The following is a 16,144-nucleotide window of genomic DNA, read 5'->3' on the forward strand; positions in this document are numbered from 1 at the left end:
ACTTGGAATTTGGCCCGCCATGTCGACACTGTAAGCCACATTAACAGGGATTGCAGACCATGTTCATCAAACAGATTGTTATATGGTTATACGTCATGACTTATTCACGAGAGGTGGTGCAATACGAATCCAGAGCTAATGGGGTTTTACGGGAGACCTAAGGGCATGAGTATTCATATCTAAAACAATACTTGTTTTACCACTGGAAGCAGGATATAATTTACATAGAGCAGATACACCCATATCCTTATAGCATGCATACTCTTGCTGACCAAATGTGAGTCTTAGCTTTATAGGTATATGAAAAATGCTGATCTGAAATGACCCGCTTAATAACCATATTTGGCACCAGTAGAGGTCCTATCAAAACAATTATGAGTGTGAAGAAGACATCAAGACAGGGACATTTTTTAACACTTGCAACACTTTTTATTATATTTGTATGCAGTAAAATTCTTATCACAATAATGAAGAAAACACCTCTTTAACTTTGAACAAAAACACATAACAAAACAACTGCCCGTGTTCAGCTCATAATTGTACATATTTATAGTATAGAAACATTCTTTATAAATATTGTTTCATCTGTAGCAAGTAAATACCATAATTTAATTACAAACGGATAAATAAGGCAGTCGATATGTACAAAAGGAAGGGGGTACAGAAAATCCAACGGCACAACGTCTATTTTCCTCACAATCGTCCAGATAACATTTCACAATTCAAAACTTGCAAAGCACAAAACATCACAGGTTAAAGCCCAGCAAACTAAATATACATTCACAAGCGAAACATGGTGGTCTGTTTGAGTTAAGTGTTGACTTTGGCACTCGTTCCAGTTTATAGATGTTTAGTATAGTTACAATCAATTTGCCTTAGGATCACAATATTTAACACCATAATACAACTTGAATCGTAATATGTGCACTAAAAGTCCAGTTAGAGAAATAGCTACCATTGAAGGAACATCTATACACCAAAGACTGACAAAATCTATCACAACCAATGGGAAAGAGGGCGTGTAATATTTACAAATATATTGAATACACCTTAAACATATCACATATTTTCTTCTGTTGGTAAGTGAGATTGGTAAGTGAGATTTCTTCCCTGGTGGTTTTGAATCGCTTTTTATGATCTTGAAGCGTTCATAGTAGGTTATTCGTGCTCTCCTCGATGCACAAGTGTCCGAATCTCCTGCGCTGGTAGGGGTTCTGAGCAATGGTCCTGTGTTCGCTTTTCGGTTCAGTCCTAAACATACCATTCACTGAAATTGGACGATAGGCTGCTGTGACCATTGTGGTTGTTGTGGACTGCGGGGGACAGATTGTTGTTGCTTTGGGTCTCGGTGGTGGGGGAGACGAGGCCGGGTGGTGTGGACGATTCATAGCCAGAACTGGCTGCAGGCGAGGAGTCGGACGCTGGAGGGGGGGCCGCTTCGTGGACCTGGAGAAAAGTGCAGATAAAATGAGTTTATGATATCAAGACAGGCAAATTGTGAAGTATGACTTCAAAGTGCTTCAAGAATGGTGGGGAACGTAATGTAAACAACAGACGTAAACAACCCTTACATGCTGCTATCAGCTGGAAAGTGAAAGAGTGAAAGTCCATTTACCTTCATGTGTTTTCGTAGAGAGCTGGGATGTGTGTAGGACTTGTCACACATCTTGCAAAGATATGGTTTGTCTGACGTGTGAACGTGCATGTGCTTCTTTCGGTCGCTGCTGTTGGCAAACCGCCTGTCGCAGCCTTCAAACTCACACTGGAATGGTTTCTCTCCTGCCGAAAAAACAAGTATAAAACAGACACGTTAGATTCAGTTCAGCAAAAGCCTACCAAACGTCCGTGCCTTAGGCCGAATACTATAGGTGTTGGATTCAATAACATAGCTATTCAACGAGGAGTAACGGGTTAATTCATAGCGCTCGTCATATTTAGTGGGTGCAGTTATTGTTCACTCACATGCCTTCATTCAGTTAAATCTCAATTGTAGCACAAAATTAATATGGCGGTTTTATGGCGGGTTTTAAGAAATAGCTTATCGTTTAGGCCTATGGGAAGCCTATTTCTTTGAATCACAGCAATTGAATGTAAGTAAGCCAGTAGGCTAAGTAAATGCAGGCCTACTTTTGAACATGTATTTCATAGACTACTATATTTCAATATACGTCAGGGCTCTGAAATTTAGAATTGATATCAAAATAGTAACAACATGCCCGAGTTAAATGTATATAGCCTAAACAAAACGCAAACATCCCATGTGGGGCAATAGCCTTTGACGCATAAGGCGCGCCATTTGCTTGGAAACAATAACAAAACGAATTAGCACCTGACCAATTCCATGGCTGTATAGCACAACTAAATCCCCCCAGAAAATAGTTAAAAAGTGAAAGGCTGGTAATGCATCTAGCACCTAGGCTACTACCAATGGAATGCTTGAGAAAACAGAATAGGCCATTACACACATTCACACACTTGCATGTTTGTGATGAGTAAATTCGCTATACGATTTCCAGAAAACACAAATCCAAACAATATTTCTCAACGGACAAAACAAAATAAATCGATTTGTGAAAAAGAGGCGAGGCATTCCGGATATAATCCTAAAAGCTCAGTCTTGCGTAAACATTAAACCGGGTGCTGAGATTTACTACTGCTCCGCGTACGCCAAGCGCTGCGAGCCAGAAGCCCTCGCCTCGCCTTTGACCCATTTTTAAGTTTACAAACCATAAAACCTCGACAGAATATCACATAATTTAGCACATTGTTACAAAACAAGAACTGGACGAAATCTAATCGTTTCCAGACACGTCGGCTATGTGTCTACTCTTTTAGAGTACAATTCGCACGTTATGCTAGCAGCTTTTCTTTCGTAAATCCAAATCTACTTTGACCATAGGTGTGAATGTCTACCGTGGCAGTCTAAAAATACCCTATCGACTGATAGTCATCTTAAATTTGGTCAACTTGCATGCTTTGACAACGAGAATAATGAGATTTTTGCAGGCTACGCAATTGGCTAAGATGAAATATAACATGGCGCATTGGCACAGCGAATTCTTAACTGTGCGGTGTACTTTTACGAAACGAAAAAAGTGCTCGAGAGATGAGAAACATTTGGGTAAAATGCTATAAATATTGTATAATTACCTGTATGTGTGCGCTTGTGAATCTTCAAGTTTTCCGACCGTGCGAAGACCTTGCCACATCCAGGGAAGGGGCAAGGGAAGGGTTTCTCTCCCGTGTGGACCCGAATGTGATTCACCAGTTTGTATTTCGCCTTAAACGGTTTGCTCTCGCGGGGGCACTCTTCCCAAAAGCAAATGTGGTTGCTCTGCTCCGGTCCTCCGACGTGCTCCACGGAGACGTGCGTGACCAGCTCGTGCATGGTGCTGAAAGTTTTGTTGCAACTCTTCTTGGGGTTGCTTAGCTGCTCCTGGTCGATCCATTTACAGATGAGCTCCTGTTTGATGCACTGCTGCCGCATGTAGCGGAAAAAGGCACCGGGGTGGTGCTGGTGAGCTCCCATGTGCATACCCATGTTCATATTCATGCTGCTGTACTGATTATGGAGCTGGGCGGCTGAGTACGGGTCGGTCCTTGGGCTGGAGACCTGGTGGTACTGGTCGGAACGCCCGAAAACCTCACCTGGTAGTCCAATACGCATTTGCCCGTTGAGCACATTCGGGGATCCGTGGGACCCATGCTGGTCGTGAATCCCGGGGAACAGAATGTGGCCTTGACTGTCTGTGTGGGAGTGATGGAGAGACCCGGTAGTGGGGCCGAAAATAGCGTGCTGACTGCTCGCCGGAGAGGATTCTCCGAAGCCGCGGCTGCGAAAAAGAAAGTCCCTGGTGGAGTTGAATGGGGAACTCGCATACGAGGTGACATGAGCAGCGTGTGCACCCAATGCTGCTGCGGGGTAGCCGGGCGCCTGGGAGGTGAAGGCAGAGCTCTGTCCCGGAGAAAGATCATGGTTCAGTTTAAACGCACCCATGTGTGCCGAGTCGACGAAGCTATTCTGTGCTAAACTCAAGTCTCTCTCCTGCATCTCGCTCGCCGTGTGATGCCTGGCAAACGTGCCAACTCCCAGTCCGGGGAACTGGTGACCTGCGTCCAGTAACATGGTCTCTCAAAGCGAATTTCGTTCGAATCAGCTTGTGTACAACAATTTTTTTGGGGGGGGGAAGTACAATTCAATATTATATTCGGTTAGGGTTATTCACAACTTCATTGCATGGAAACACCATATCAGGCAAAGTTCAAAGCGATGATCCGCTCGTAGGGGGAAAAAACTACACAAACACGTCTATATTCACTGGTAGTTAACTTGTTACTAAAAATCCACATGAAACGAAGAGATTCCTTTGCGTTTTTCCTCTGGAAACTGTGAATGTTGATTGCGCTTAAACACACAGGAAGAATTGAATAATTATCTTACTAGCTGTACTCGCATGGAGAGAGTGCAGGTTGTGGCAGCATCTCGGATTGTTGTTCGGATTGGTGTGTTTATTTCTTTCGCTTGTCAGTGTTTATCGCGGAGGGTCCCTCTTTCACCGTGAACTGGCACTAGCTCCTCTTACGCCCCCTTTAACTGAAGCCCGGTCATTCATTCCAAGCAGTCTCATTGGCCACTTCGTCTCATCAATCCCAAGTGCCCCTCCAATAGCAGGTACCGCTTTGACGACTAATAGCTGATCGCCATTTTCACTAATAATTACCGCCTACTTGTTAGGAGCGGCTTTTAGGGGGAAGGGTAAAATGAGAGAGGGAGAGAGTGGGGGGGGGGGGGGGCATAGTATCGGAAATGATGCCTCAAAACCTTAATTTTATAGCTTGATGTATAACCAGTGGCTTGACAACACGACATTGCGCGTTGTGTGATAACGGGCTTTACAAGTTGAGCTATGGTTAAATAAATCTGACAGAAAATAGCGAGCTGGTCTTTTGGGGAGAAGGTGGGGTCTGCACATGTAATGAAATTTAAACATCATAGTCTATTTATCATTAGACAGGCGGATATAGTTAGCAAATATTTTCACTGATTTAGCCAAACCATTATTTTAAGTATTGACCGTGTTTATATGTAGCCTATACGTAATAACGCACACGTTTATGTGCATACGCACGCGTTAATACTAACTGACTTATATCACGGGAGACCTGGCTGCGTTTATAAGTGGGTAATAACGGACGCTTAAATAGGCTACATATCTACAATGCAAAATACATGTGAAGCTATACAAAGGAAACTGAAGCATACAATATAGGAAATCAGAAAACAATATGCCATTTAATTTCATGGAATACATAATACATATAATAGTCTGCATTATGGATGCATTCATTATGTATTTCATTAAATTAAATGGCATATTGTTTTCTGATTTGCTATGCTTGTCTTATGTTTCTGCTGTTTATCCTCACATTTCTATTGTAGAGCTTGTAGATATATGTAACAGAGTACTATCAAAAAAAATGTTACTGATCATTTACCCCATAAAGGGAATAATGTATGTTCATAGCATCTGCTCCTACAACCACCACTGAACTAACATAGGCCATGTAGTCTATACGTACGTTTGTTCAAATATTACACAGCAGTCTGCGCACCAATTGTAACGCCAGAATTACCCCCTTTTTACACGACAACAGTACATGATGTTCATATTCTGCTAAAGTACATTGCCTAATCATTTGAAAACATAAAACACACGAGTCTGTAAAGTTAGTGTGTTAGTCAATTGCATACTATGCCTATAAAATGACACGTCTAAAAGTAATTCTAATGTTGTTTCCCGTGTGTATTACGGGTTTGGGTTTGGGGAAGTGGTATTAGCCTACTGTTTCAATGGCGTATTCAATCTTTACTACAGGGATATATATTCCCCAAGCAAGGCTTTGCACGCGCGCGCGCGCACACACACACACACACACACACACACGAGGTACTAAATATTCAGAGATATTCACTTTGCTTAGCTTGTGCAGTTTGTCAGTCTTGCCCCAAAAAATATGGTTACTGTTTATTGTATCTGCAATCAACAGCATGAGCTTATGTTTGAATGTTTTTTCTCCTGTAAAAGTAATTTTAAAAATGGGTCAAATGAGATTACTATAGATATCTATTGCCTAAATGCAAAACACACTGCCACAGGTCTACACCCATTATTTGTAATTAGTCATAATTTGGTGAAAATATTAAGGAGCATTACAGACAAGAATTGTGTGTAACTTCATCACAATTGGGTGAGTTTGTTGAAAACAAATATATTAAAGTAATAAATAAAATAGAGTTTCTAGAATAGGCTACTAAAGAATCAAATAGCCGAGATCCAAAAGCCTAATGATCCTTCCCTTCAATTGCCATAGCCTACCATAAAGTCCCAATCAATCTCAACAAGAAACCTCGCTTGCTGGTCGTGCCTGCAAAAACACCACCAACTCACAAGGTTTGCTAATATGGTGAGTATTTTCATCCAAGGCGCACACTGTATGGACTGCGTTTAACAACGGTCTCCAACAACCGCTGCCCATTGAAATGTACACACTAAGTGAAGGAAGTTTACTTACACTTCCATTGAACTCAAGTCCCACAAGTCCTCCTGCTCCAACACGAATCAAACTTTCTCTGGTCCCTCTCGGCTCCCAAACACTTAAAATAGCGGGCAATAATGGGACGGAGAGTAGGTAGGACGTCTGAAAACTTTGGGATTCCTGTCCCTCTCTCACTCAGCCCCAAGCCGGGGCAGCCAGAGCGTTCTCTGCCATTCTTCCAAGAATCTATTTCTCCCCGCACCACGGGACACGCAGGACCTGATCCAAGTTCAAAGTCACGTCTGCCGACTTCTTAAAAGAACTTCTTTATTTCCGTGGAAAACTACAAAACCCCTTGGCCCTGTCACTTGAGAAAAATAAATTAAAGAGAAAGAAAGAAAACTCAATCGGATCAGAGACGCATAGCTAGATATGGGTTCTTATTTCCATCTACCTCTAGAAGAAAGCGGCATCTGAAATTCCCCACGAAATACATTTCAACAAGTTTCTCAGAGCCAGAATACAAGACGAGACAGAAAGTGTTGAAATAGGGTTATACATAGCCTATAACATACATTGTAAAATGTATATAAACTAATATATGGACACTAACACACCTTTCACTATTTTTGGTTTACAGAGAAAAAAACTCGCACAGAAGTTCTGACTAAATATTCATGATAATGCTTATGATTTTAATATTGCCAACAACAAGGATAAAACCATTGCATGCCCTGATGGCGCAGCGCTTAAATGCCGGGCGTATTTCATTAGTCCATTATTTGACAATATCAATATGTTGACGCATTGGAAGGTTACTTGTGTGGTTTCCATGACCTTGTTTGTTTCATGAATGTTTTACCTATGACCCATTAAGACCACATATGTTGGCCTCTTGACTTGTTCTGTAAAATAAAAATAAAAATGATAACAAAGAGCCTTTTTCTTTTAAGAAGTTTAAAGCCCCGTCTTCCAGCTGAGCGTCTGAAGTAAGGACAGGCCTCAGGAGCATTTTCTTACGAATCGGAATCAAGGAATTTAACTCCTTCATTCAGTTGGGAAGTTCAGACGGGTGCTCTTTGAAATAACACTATTCGGATATTCTGTAATGTTTTTTTTCTTCGCCTACTATATAACAACATAGAAGCCTAGGCCTGACAACTATGGATCCTTCTCTGTACTAATATGTTTTGTAAAATAATATATTCATTTGTTTTTACTATTCCCTACAGATCACTTTGAGATTGGAATCGTATTATCAATGAGCCACTTGTTCGTAGATGATAACAACATACACATTGTACTGTATGTATCCCAACGGGGTTGTTTCATTGACCATTCATTAGATGTAAATTAAAAACTTGGAAGCCAAATTATTTATAGGCCTACCTGTTATTTGTATGTGCAGGCCATCTATTAATTATGTTTAACAATATATTGGGAGGTGTGCTTACTGTTTATTTGAATTGCGCATTGTAGGCTAGCCTTCTGTATCCAAAAAGTAGACTTTATGACACTTTGAAGCACGTATCAATGGTAATTATGAATTTAAACCACAGGTGCATGCAGACCTATTCCCTTTTAAGTCAATACCCATATACGCCAACGGATTTATACAGAGTCATGGATAATTTGACTACGCACTAGGCCTAATATTTCCGTTGTTGCGCAATTTTTAAAAAGTATTTTAGAGATATATAGGTAGCTCCAAAGACAAAAATCAACTATGAGTGCAACTGTTGATTTTCAAGTCTTCAGAAGACAAGAAAACATGCCAAAAGTTGACTATTTATTAATAATAATTGTTCAGATTGTCAGCTACAGTATGTGATGACGCCATTCAACTATGCTAAGGTCTTGGGTCAAACAAATTCCTCTGTAAAAAAGTAGGCTATTAAATATGAAATAGTAATTGTACATGTACTGCCCCTATGTCGAGACCAAAACTACTCTGTGAAGTGTCTAGAAGTATTAGATTCATTAATTGAATTAGTTGAAGTTGAGTACTGAGGTAGTTTTGGGCAAACCCCGTCATGCTCCTACCACTTTAAGAACCAATTACATCGAGATCTGTGAGGCCGCCGATCATAAATCGATTACAAAGGTGTCTGAAAAAAATACATATGAAATCGATGACAGATACACGCCCCGCTGTGTCGAACAGGGTCCATACAAGAAGGCGTGGGCCACTACCATAAAAGTGAACCAATTCTAAGTTTTACAAGCTTCTCTTACTCCGTTCCTTGCTAGGGTCATAAAAACTGAATTTAACTATTTTGAGTGGATCACTGGCAACTTATTGAGAAACGATTTACACTACTCAGCTCCCTCCATGCATGGGGCAGTGGTGAGAATGAAAATCCTCGATGTGTAAAGTCATTTAGCAAAATAGATAGGTCTTAAAATATAATAAGTTATATAATGTATATGCAATTGTTGATCAAATGCTGGCTAAAATCTAAGATGGACATGATTGTTATATATGCAACACGTTTCATTTGTTAAATCTGGCACCCTGGTATGTGTAGGCTACTTGTAATTAATGCATTGGCCTCAATTTTAACACTACAATTCAGATGTCAACACTTTTCTTTGATACTTGTATTGATAAAATATTCCTTTCTGTCTACAGTATGTGCCTATAAGACATGTGCTTCTATATCTAAGCACAAAATAAACACAAAATATTACAACATTCTTTTCGGCTGAGACCGGTTTGGTTATGCATGGATTGTTGCACAGTACTGAATGACTTCCACATTGTCCTAGGGCTCCGTGATACTTGCACAACTCATGAAATACTGTATTAGTGGAGTATAAACACTGGTTTAGCAGACACCTCCGCAGTCCCCGCAAGACGGGGCCCCCACCCCCTCCTAACTGGCAATATTGGATCTTATCTGAAAAATGATCTTATGTAGTTTCTTGTAATAGCCGTATGTGACTTTAAATCATATTTGTCTCAAAACGGATACCTAAAAGATGTGTCCTGAGATTTGGTCAACTCAGTCAGATTGGTCTAAAATTCTGAATGAATGAGGAATGAGCAGGGTCAGCTATACCATATGGACCCCTTTATCCATGTCTTCATTACATGGTAGTGCAACAAGACCACGGATGGTCTGAAAAGTTCTCTACTTTTAATAGATTTAAACAAACAGTATTTGAATCACCATGCATAAGCTGTCAACTCCATCTGCCTATTAATACTATTTTTGGTTCAGACATGTTACATTTAATGAGGTTTTAGAGTCATAAAGCAACTAAGGATAACACAATCGCTATTGTGCATATCACTTGAATGAAGTCCGATTTTTGTTTAACGTCAACTCAACTCTGTCAGAGTGCTAACATATCTGATAGTATGGTTATGTTTTTGTTGGGTACTTTCAAATTAATCATGTTCCATACTTTACAAATGTTTTGTATTTAACTTTTATTTTTAGAGGCAAAAATATGTCTGTTTTGGGTATCTGTTGTCAACTCCATCAGTAGCTTGTCAAATCCATCACTGATGGCTAACCCTCTTAATACCTTGATATTATGAAAAAAAATATTGAATCACTGTTTTGCTTGCTCATATCTTGCGGCCCCGCGAAACTGCACTATGCCACTAAGTATAAAGTTGCAATAACTCAATAAATAATTCAGAAATATAGCATGGACAGACATCAACTGCATAGTATGTCACCCATATCAAGTGGAAACATCATTAAGCAATTTTTTTTTTTTTAAAGAGGAAAGATGTTATGGTGGGAAACTATATGAAATATAATTGTATGCATATAAAACATTTCTATTGCATACTAAATGATAAATTGTTAAATAATAATCCCTAATTTTAATAGCGACTTTGAAGTGTTGTGGACATTTCAGTTTTCGCTATGGCCATTAGTCTTGGAAACAACATGTTGTTCAAGACCATGGCTTTAAAAGTATTTGATTGGCTAAATGTCTCCATTATTATTGATGTGTATGTATTTCATTTGACCTGAATAAAAGTACATATAGCCTACTTGAGTTATGGTGATAAGAATGTATTTTATTTCAAATGATGTTTTCTACATTGAACCCCAATGTAGAAAACATCATTTGAAATAAAATACATTCTTACACCCCTAAAGAAAAAGACGAACAAGTAGATATAAACGCTGTATAGTCATTTTTAATACTGTAGACGTCCTAAATTTCATCCACGTGCGTCAGCCGCGGGTAAACACCATGCCGCATAAACTGATTTGCTGGTAACTTTGTGTGTAAAACTTTCTGGAGTCAACAGCGATAAAGAGAGCGAGGGGGCGGAACCCCGCTGAGCCCTTGCGCTGAACGACAGCCAATCGCTTCGTTCTCTTAACTGCCAGTCACCGAAATCCATCCAATACCCGCAGTGCCATTTCTAAACTGTATTCCCTACTGTGTCCTCCAACTGTTGTATGTTCTGTCAATCGCTTGAGGACTGAGTGGGAAAAGGAACAAGCAGAGTTAGAGGCAGGACAAAAGAAGTTATATAGTTCGCTTATATACATATATTTTAATGTTTTAGAAAAGCGTGATGGTGGGGGAGAAACAATAGCGGTGGATGGACTTGACAGTGTAGTTATGGAGCCCCCTTTGAGCAAGAGGAATCCGGCGATAAGATTAGCGGATTTGGCAGCGACTCAACCTCTTCCTCATCAGAATATGACAGGCTTCCCGGGGCTAGGGGTGCATCACCCTCACTCCCACCATGCCCACCACCACCCTGGGGAGATGGGCAACGACCCCGGAGTGGCACTCACTCCATTTGGACCCGAGCACATGGCACAGACAAACGCTCTCAAACTTAGCCCCTCTCAGCACATTCAGAGCCACCACGAAGCCCAGACCGCTGCAACGGCAGCATCCTTCACTTCTGCTCAGACCACAGTAGGTTTCCCCGTGGCTCCTCACCCCCACTCAGGCTACTCTAGCAGCAGGGACTACATCCTCAGGAGAGAACTCTCAGCCTCGGCTATGCATGCACTTGGCGACCAGCATAGTTCCGCCTCCTCCCCTCATCACCATGGCATGTTCATCGCACCAACAGGTGCTTATGGGCACGCCGAGACTGGTGCCCATCCACTTTTCTCTGGACTCCACGACCAAGCGGCCCCAGGTGCCCACCACCACCACCACCACCATGCCCTCAACGGGCAGATGCGTTTGGGTCTACCGGGGGACATCTACGGCAGGCCAGAGCACTTCGGCCACAGGCCCGAGCACTATGGACCCTCTTCTATCCACAGCTACAACTCCATGAACCTCAATGTGAACATCGCTTCTGCTCCTCACGGAGCCGCGGGGGCGTTTTTGAGATACATGAGGCAGCCCATCAAGCAAGAGTTAATCTGCAAATGGATTGAACAGGATGAAACTTCAAAGAAGCCCTGCTCCAAAACTTACAGCACCATGCACGAGCTGGTCAACCATGTCACGGTGGAGCACGTCGGGGGACCGGAGCAAGCCAGTCATGTCTGCTTCTGGGAGGAATGTCCGCGGGAGGGGAAAGCTTTTAAGGCGAAATACAAACTGATCAACCACATCCGAGTTCACACGGGAGAGAAACCATTCCCTTGCCCTTTCCCCGGCTGCGGAAAAGTTTTCGCTCGCTCGGAAAATCTAAAAATTCACAAAAGGACGCACACAGGTCAGTGAAAGTTTTCCGAATTATTTTAGAACTGCATCAAAAAAACAGAAATCGATCTCTTGAATGGAAGTAGACGCTTTGAAAATGTCAAAGACACTTTTTTTTGTCATAGACAACAACATATATAATGTGAAAAGCTTTCATTTGAATTGCTGGCGGGCATGGGGTGAGCATGCGTAAAAGTAACAGGAACGAGATTTAATCGAATACAATTATGAATTATGGTCAAGCCAAGGCATCACGTGATTCGATGTACAGTAATAACTTTCTGAAAGATAGCTATTTACTCGAAACGACGTGGAAACTAGAGGTGGGGGATTATGCCATATGCTTCTAGTTATTAGTCCGTATGACGTTTACGCCGTTATGGGTCATGTTAGCGCTATGTTGATGTATCGAATCTTCACAGCAGAAACAACCATCACTTCAATATCTAGTATGGATTTTATACGTTGCTAAATCGAGCTCCTAAAAACTTTAGAAGACCAGGTTAAAATTAAACAATTTATTTTGGGGGGGGGTTGTTTTAACAGTTTTAGACTATTGTGTTATAGGCTGATGATAACCTATTGGAATCTTGACCCATAATCATTTCAGGCTGACCAAAGAAAAACAACAAAGTGAAAAGGGCCACTGGGGCTGGCTTTTCTTCCAAAAGGATATACAGTAGCCTAGTACTTGTCCTTAGAGGCCGACCATAGCAATGGCGTTAGTCAGTCTAAACACTTGTAGTATGATGCAATACAGTACGCAGCGGCACGCATGCTATGTTACCCGAGTAGCCTGCAAAGCAGACCCAATGTTCCACCTTATAACTCACACGGCGACTACGTAAGTGAGACAAGTGTGTCACTGAGGGCTGGCCTGCTTGGACAGCAAGTGGCTCCCAAGACTGGACTCACGCGAAAAACAGCACGGCAATCAGATCATGTCAGTGTCCTTGGTAGTAAGTGAGGAGGGAGACAAGAGCAGAGCCCACTGAAACCGTCATGACGCACCAATCAAGCCTTTGGGGATTTGGGGATGACTTAGTAACAGCTAGCAAGAGAAGCCCCTTTTTCGTGCAGACTCAGATTGTGGCAATAACACGTTTTTCTAAAGTACAAACAAAAGCAATACACCCTAGGGTTCGCCCCCTACACAGTCATGGTGGCCTGATGTATGGTTTTTCTATTTTGAGTTGTCCATCTTACAATCGTCAAATCATGTTATGCACGTTATTCTCAATACAAGCATTACAACATGTGTGTTTCTCTTTCGTCAAAAGGCATTCATTTAGGACTACCAATGCACTTGTTCTCGCGGCACTTATCACATGGCCAACATTAGCCTACATCAAAGCAACGTCTGAATGTTTTCGCCTTCCGGCATTCACAACAGTGAGAAAAACAGACGCAATGGGAGAAAAAAAACAGTGCCTCTGTATAGTCTACACATTTCCCCTGCGCGTTCACGTGTATAGCCCACGGGCCACCCTATGACATGTTCCACGTGCGTCAGTCAGTCAGGAATATTCCTTGTACATGTGGGAGAGGAGTGACGCGGGTGTAGATGTATAATAAATAAGGTATGTCGGACAGGAAGCCCTAGTGGCAGAGTGGGCTGCCACACTGACCATTTTAGCCTTGTTACCAGTTAAGCGGTGGTTTCAATTATGGGCCTACTTTGGGGCACGTCCATGTTGAATAAGGGTGAAAATTGACGATCCTTTGTATAGGTCAAATTTTAAGAAATGGGCATTTCTGTTTGCTGGGAATATATTGTACACATTTGATGACATGACATTACTATTGGGCCGATCCATTTGGTAACGTTGTTATTCTTCTTGGACTTCGATCAAATGTTTTTATAAAGGCCATTATAAAATGTCATCATTATGTTGTATATTATGTTAAAACACATGCACCCTTTCCTGATATGATATGAGTAGCCTCTAATGCTAAATATCTCCATCTCCATCTCTTCCAGGGGAGAAGCCTTTCAAGTGCGAGTTTGACGGCTGCGACAGGAAATTCGCCAACAGCAGCGACCGGAAGAAGCACTCACACGTCCACACGAGTGACAAGCCTTACTACTGCAAAGTCAGAGGCTGTGACAAGTCCTACACGCACCCCAGCTCGCTGCGGAAGCACATGAAAGTCCACTGCAAGTCGCCCCCGCCCCCTTCTGCCAACGCTTCGTACCATTCCTCTACAAACCCTCTTGGCGCGCCCCTTTCGCCCGCCTCCGAACCGCACAGGAACCGGTCCGCGAACCTCTCGCCTCAGGTTACCAACCTCAATGAGTGGTACGTGTGCCAGGGGAGCGGGGGACCCAACCATCTCCACACCCCCTCCAGCGATGTGCCAACTTCGGACTCGGACGAAGAGGACTCTTTCAGAAATTCAGACCCGAGGACAATGCTCTAATGTTTACAGACAGAACAAATTGCGTTTATTCCCCAAATGTCTCTCCCAAATGGTTAGAAGTGCAGTAAGAACTACCTGCACGGGGACTGTACTGACTGTAAGCATATAAATGGGACTTTATGGAGCAAGAAATAGCGCCGCGGATGTCAGATGACGATGAAGAACAACTGCCAATAAAACGTGCCCTCTCTGTTCGCTTTCTAAAGAGCTGAATGTGTCAACATCTCAACCAGTCTCAACATAGAGAAGCTACAATCACCAGTATTATTTGAGAAAAGGAAATCATATTCATTTTGAAAGCTTTATTATTTAAATGGGCTATAGAGAGGACCAAGAGAAGCCTAAATATACTGAGAACAGAAATACAATGTCACCAGGAAGGATAAGCCTTTGAGAAAACACATGCACACACATGCAGGCTACATGTACATGCCTGCATCGTTTAACACGGATGAATTATGCTTACATTGACGTTGTCCATATGATCGCAATCCCTGGCAATGTAACCTGTCTTATTCATCAATGTCCAATCCCAGACAGGAGGCAGAAATAGACGTTGCTCATGCAAAGTACACGAGCCTTATCAACAGCCCACGAACACATAATAATAATGCCTAAACATCCAAGAATGGGGGAGTTGCATTCCATTTTCCTTGCGTATATCTCACAGTAGATGCGAGAACTAATGTAGTCTAAACATCCAATTGAATATCGAACACCTGCAGATAGCCACAGACATGTCGCACCCACATGATAATATTGCTAAGACGCAAGTGTCTTAAAGGGTCCCAACTTAGTTTTAAGATTTAACACTATGTTTGGATGGACTTTTGTTATATTTAAGAACAATTTAAGACTCTATTTTATGCAAAAAAAAATACACCAGTTTTACACTAGTTAAAGAGTACGAATAAGTCCTTCGGGACCCTAAATATGTAAACTGACAGGTTTTGTCAATGACGGTCGGATTTGTATATAATTGTACTGATGCTCGTGAATGTTGTTCTTAGTCTTAATTACGAATAATATGTTGTTTTGTACATTGTAATTTATTTGCTGGTATAAATGTTGTACTGGATTTACAGAGACACCAAAGAATAATAATATTAATTTTGGTGAATATGTAATAGACCTACTGATGGTTTTGTTCTGTAAAAGAAAAATAATTATTCTTTACTTGAATAGGCAGTGTATTGTGAAACGTTCCTCTTCTCGCATGCCCTTTGTAGTGACTGTGTTTTTCTATTTGGGGTGCATGGTGCCATTCTTTACGATGGATAAAAAGTGATGATGAAACAACTATGATTGTGCAGACCCTTGATGTTCGTGATCCCGAGTGGCGCAGCGGTCTAAGGCACTGCATTTACAGACCCTGGTTCGATTCCAGGCTGTAGCACAACCGGCCGTGATTGAGAGTCCCATAGGCCGGCGCACAATTGGCCCAGCGTCGTCCGGGTTAGGGTTTGGCCAGGCTAGGCCGTCATTGTAAATAATAATTTGTTCTTCACTGACTTGCCTAGTTAAATAAAGGTTC

At 41.8% G+C, this 16,144-nt stretch overlaps 2 protein-coding genes across 2 annotated transcripts; one reads left to right on the forward strand and one right to left on the reverse strand.

The window, feature by feature from the left end:
• Positions 1 to 406: 406 nt before the first annotated feature.
• On the reverse strand, positions 407 to 4,566 carry zic2a (zic family member 2 (odd-paired homolog, Drosophila), a). The gene is made up of 3 exons (XM_071340228.1): positions 3,151 to 4,566; positions 1,616 to 1,779; positions 407 to 1,446 (listed from the first exon to the last, which is right to left on the reverse strand). The coding sequence occupies exons 1-3, from the start codon at positions 4,124 to 4,126 to the stop codon at positions 1,252 to 1,254; spliced, it is 1,335 nt and encodes a 444-aa protein (XP_071196329.1). The 5' UTR covers positions 4,127 to 4,566; the 3' UTR covers positions 407 to 1,251.
• Positions 4,567 to 10,964: 6,398 nt separating this feature from the next.
• On the forward strand, positions 10,965 to 15,910 carry zic5 (zic family member 5 (odd-paired homolog, Drosophila)). The gene is made up of 2 exons (XM_071340229.1): positions 10,965 to 12,202; positions 14,171 to 15,910. Exons 1-2 carry the CDS (start codon positions 11,137 to 11,139, stop codon positions 14,608 to 14,610), a joined length of 1,506 nt encoding a protein of 501 aa, XP_071196330.1. The 5' UTR covers positions 10,965 to 11,136; the 3' UTR covers positions 14,611 to 15,910.
• Positions 15,911 to 16,144: the final 234 nt, after the last annotated feature.

Source organism: Salvelinus alpinus, chromosome 14 (genome assembly GCF_045679555.1).
Source record: "Salvelinus alpinus chromosome 14, SLU_Salpinus.1, whole genome shotgun sequence".
Taxonomy (NCBI): domain Eukaryota; kingdom Metazoa; phylum Chordata; class Actinopteri; order Salmoniformes; family Salmonidae; genus Salvelinus; species Salvelinus alpinus.

Bases quoted from the DNA above. Each gene is read 5' to 3' on its own strand.
- zic2a (XM_071340228.1), bottom strand. From the start codon at position 4,126: ATGTTACTGGACGCAGGTCACCAGTTCCCCGGACTGGGAGTTGGCACG. The intron at 1,780-3,150 runs GTAATTATACAA...TTTTTTCGGCAG, and splicing joins TCACAAGCGCACACATACAG to GAGAGAAACCATTCCAGTGT. The intron at 1,447-1,615 runs GTAAATGGACTT...ACTTTTCTCCAG, and splicing joins CTCTACGAAAACACATGAAG to GTCCACGAAGCGGCCCCCCC.
- zic5 (XM_071340229.1), top strand. From the start codon at position 11,137: ATGGAGCCCCCTTTGAGCAAGAGGAATCCGGCGATAAGATTAGCGGAT. The intron at 12,203-14,170 runs GTCAGTGAAAGT...CATCTCTTCCAG, and splicing joins TCACAAAAGGACGCACACAG to GGGAGAAGCCTTTCAAGTGC.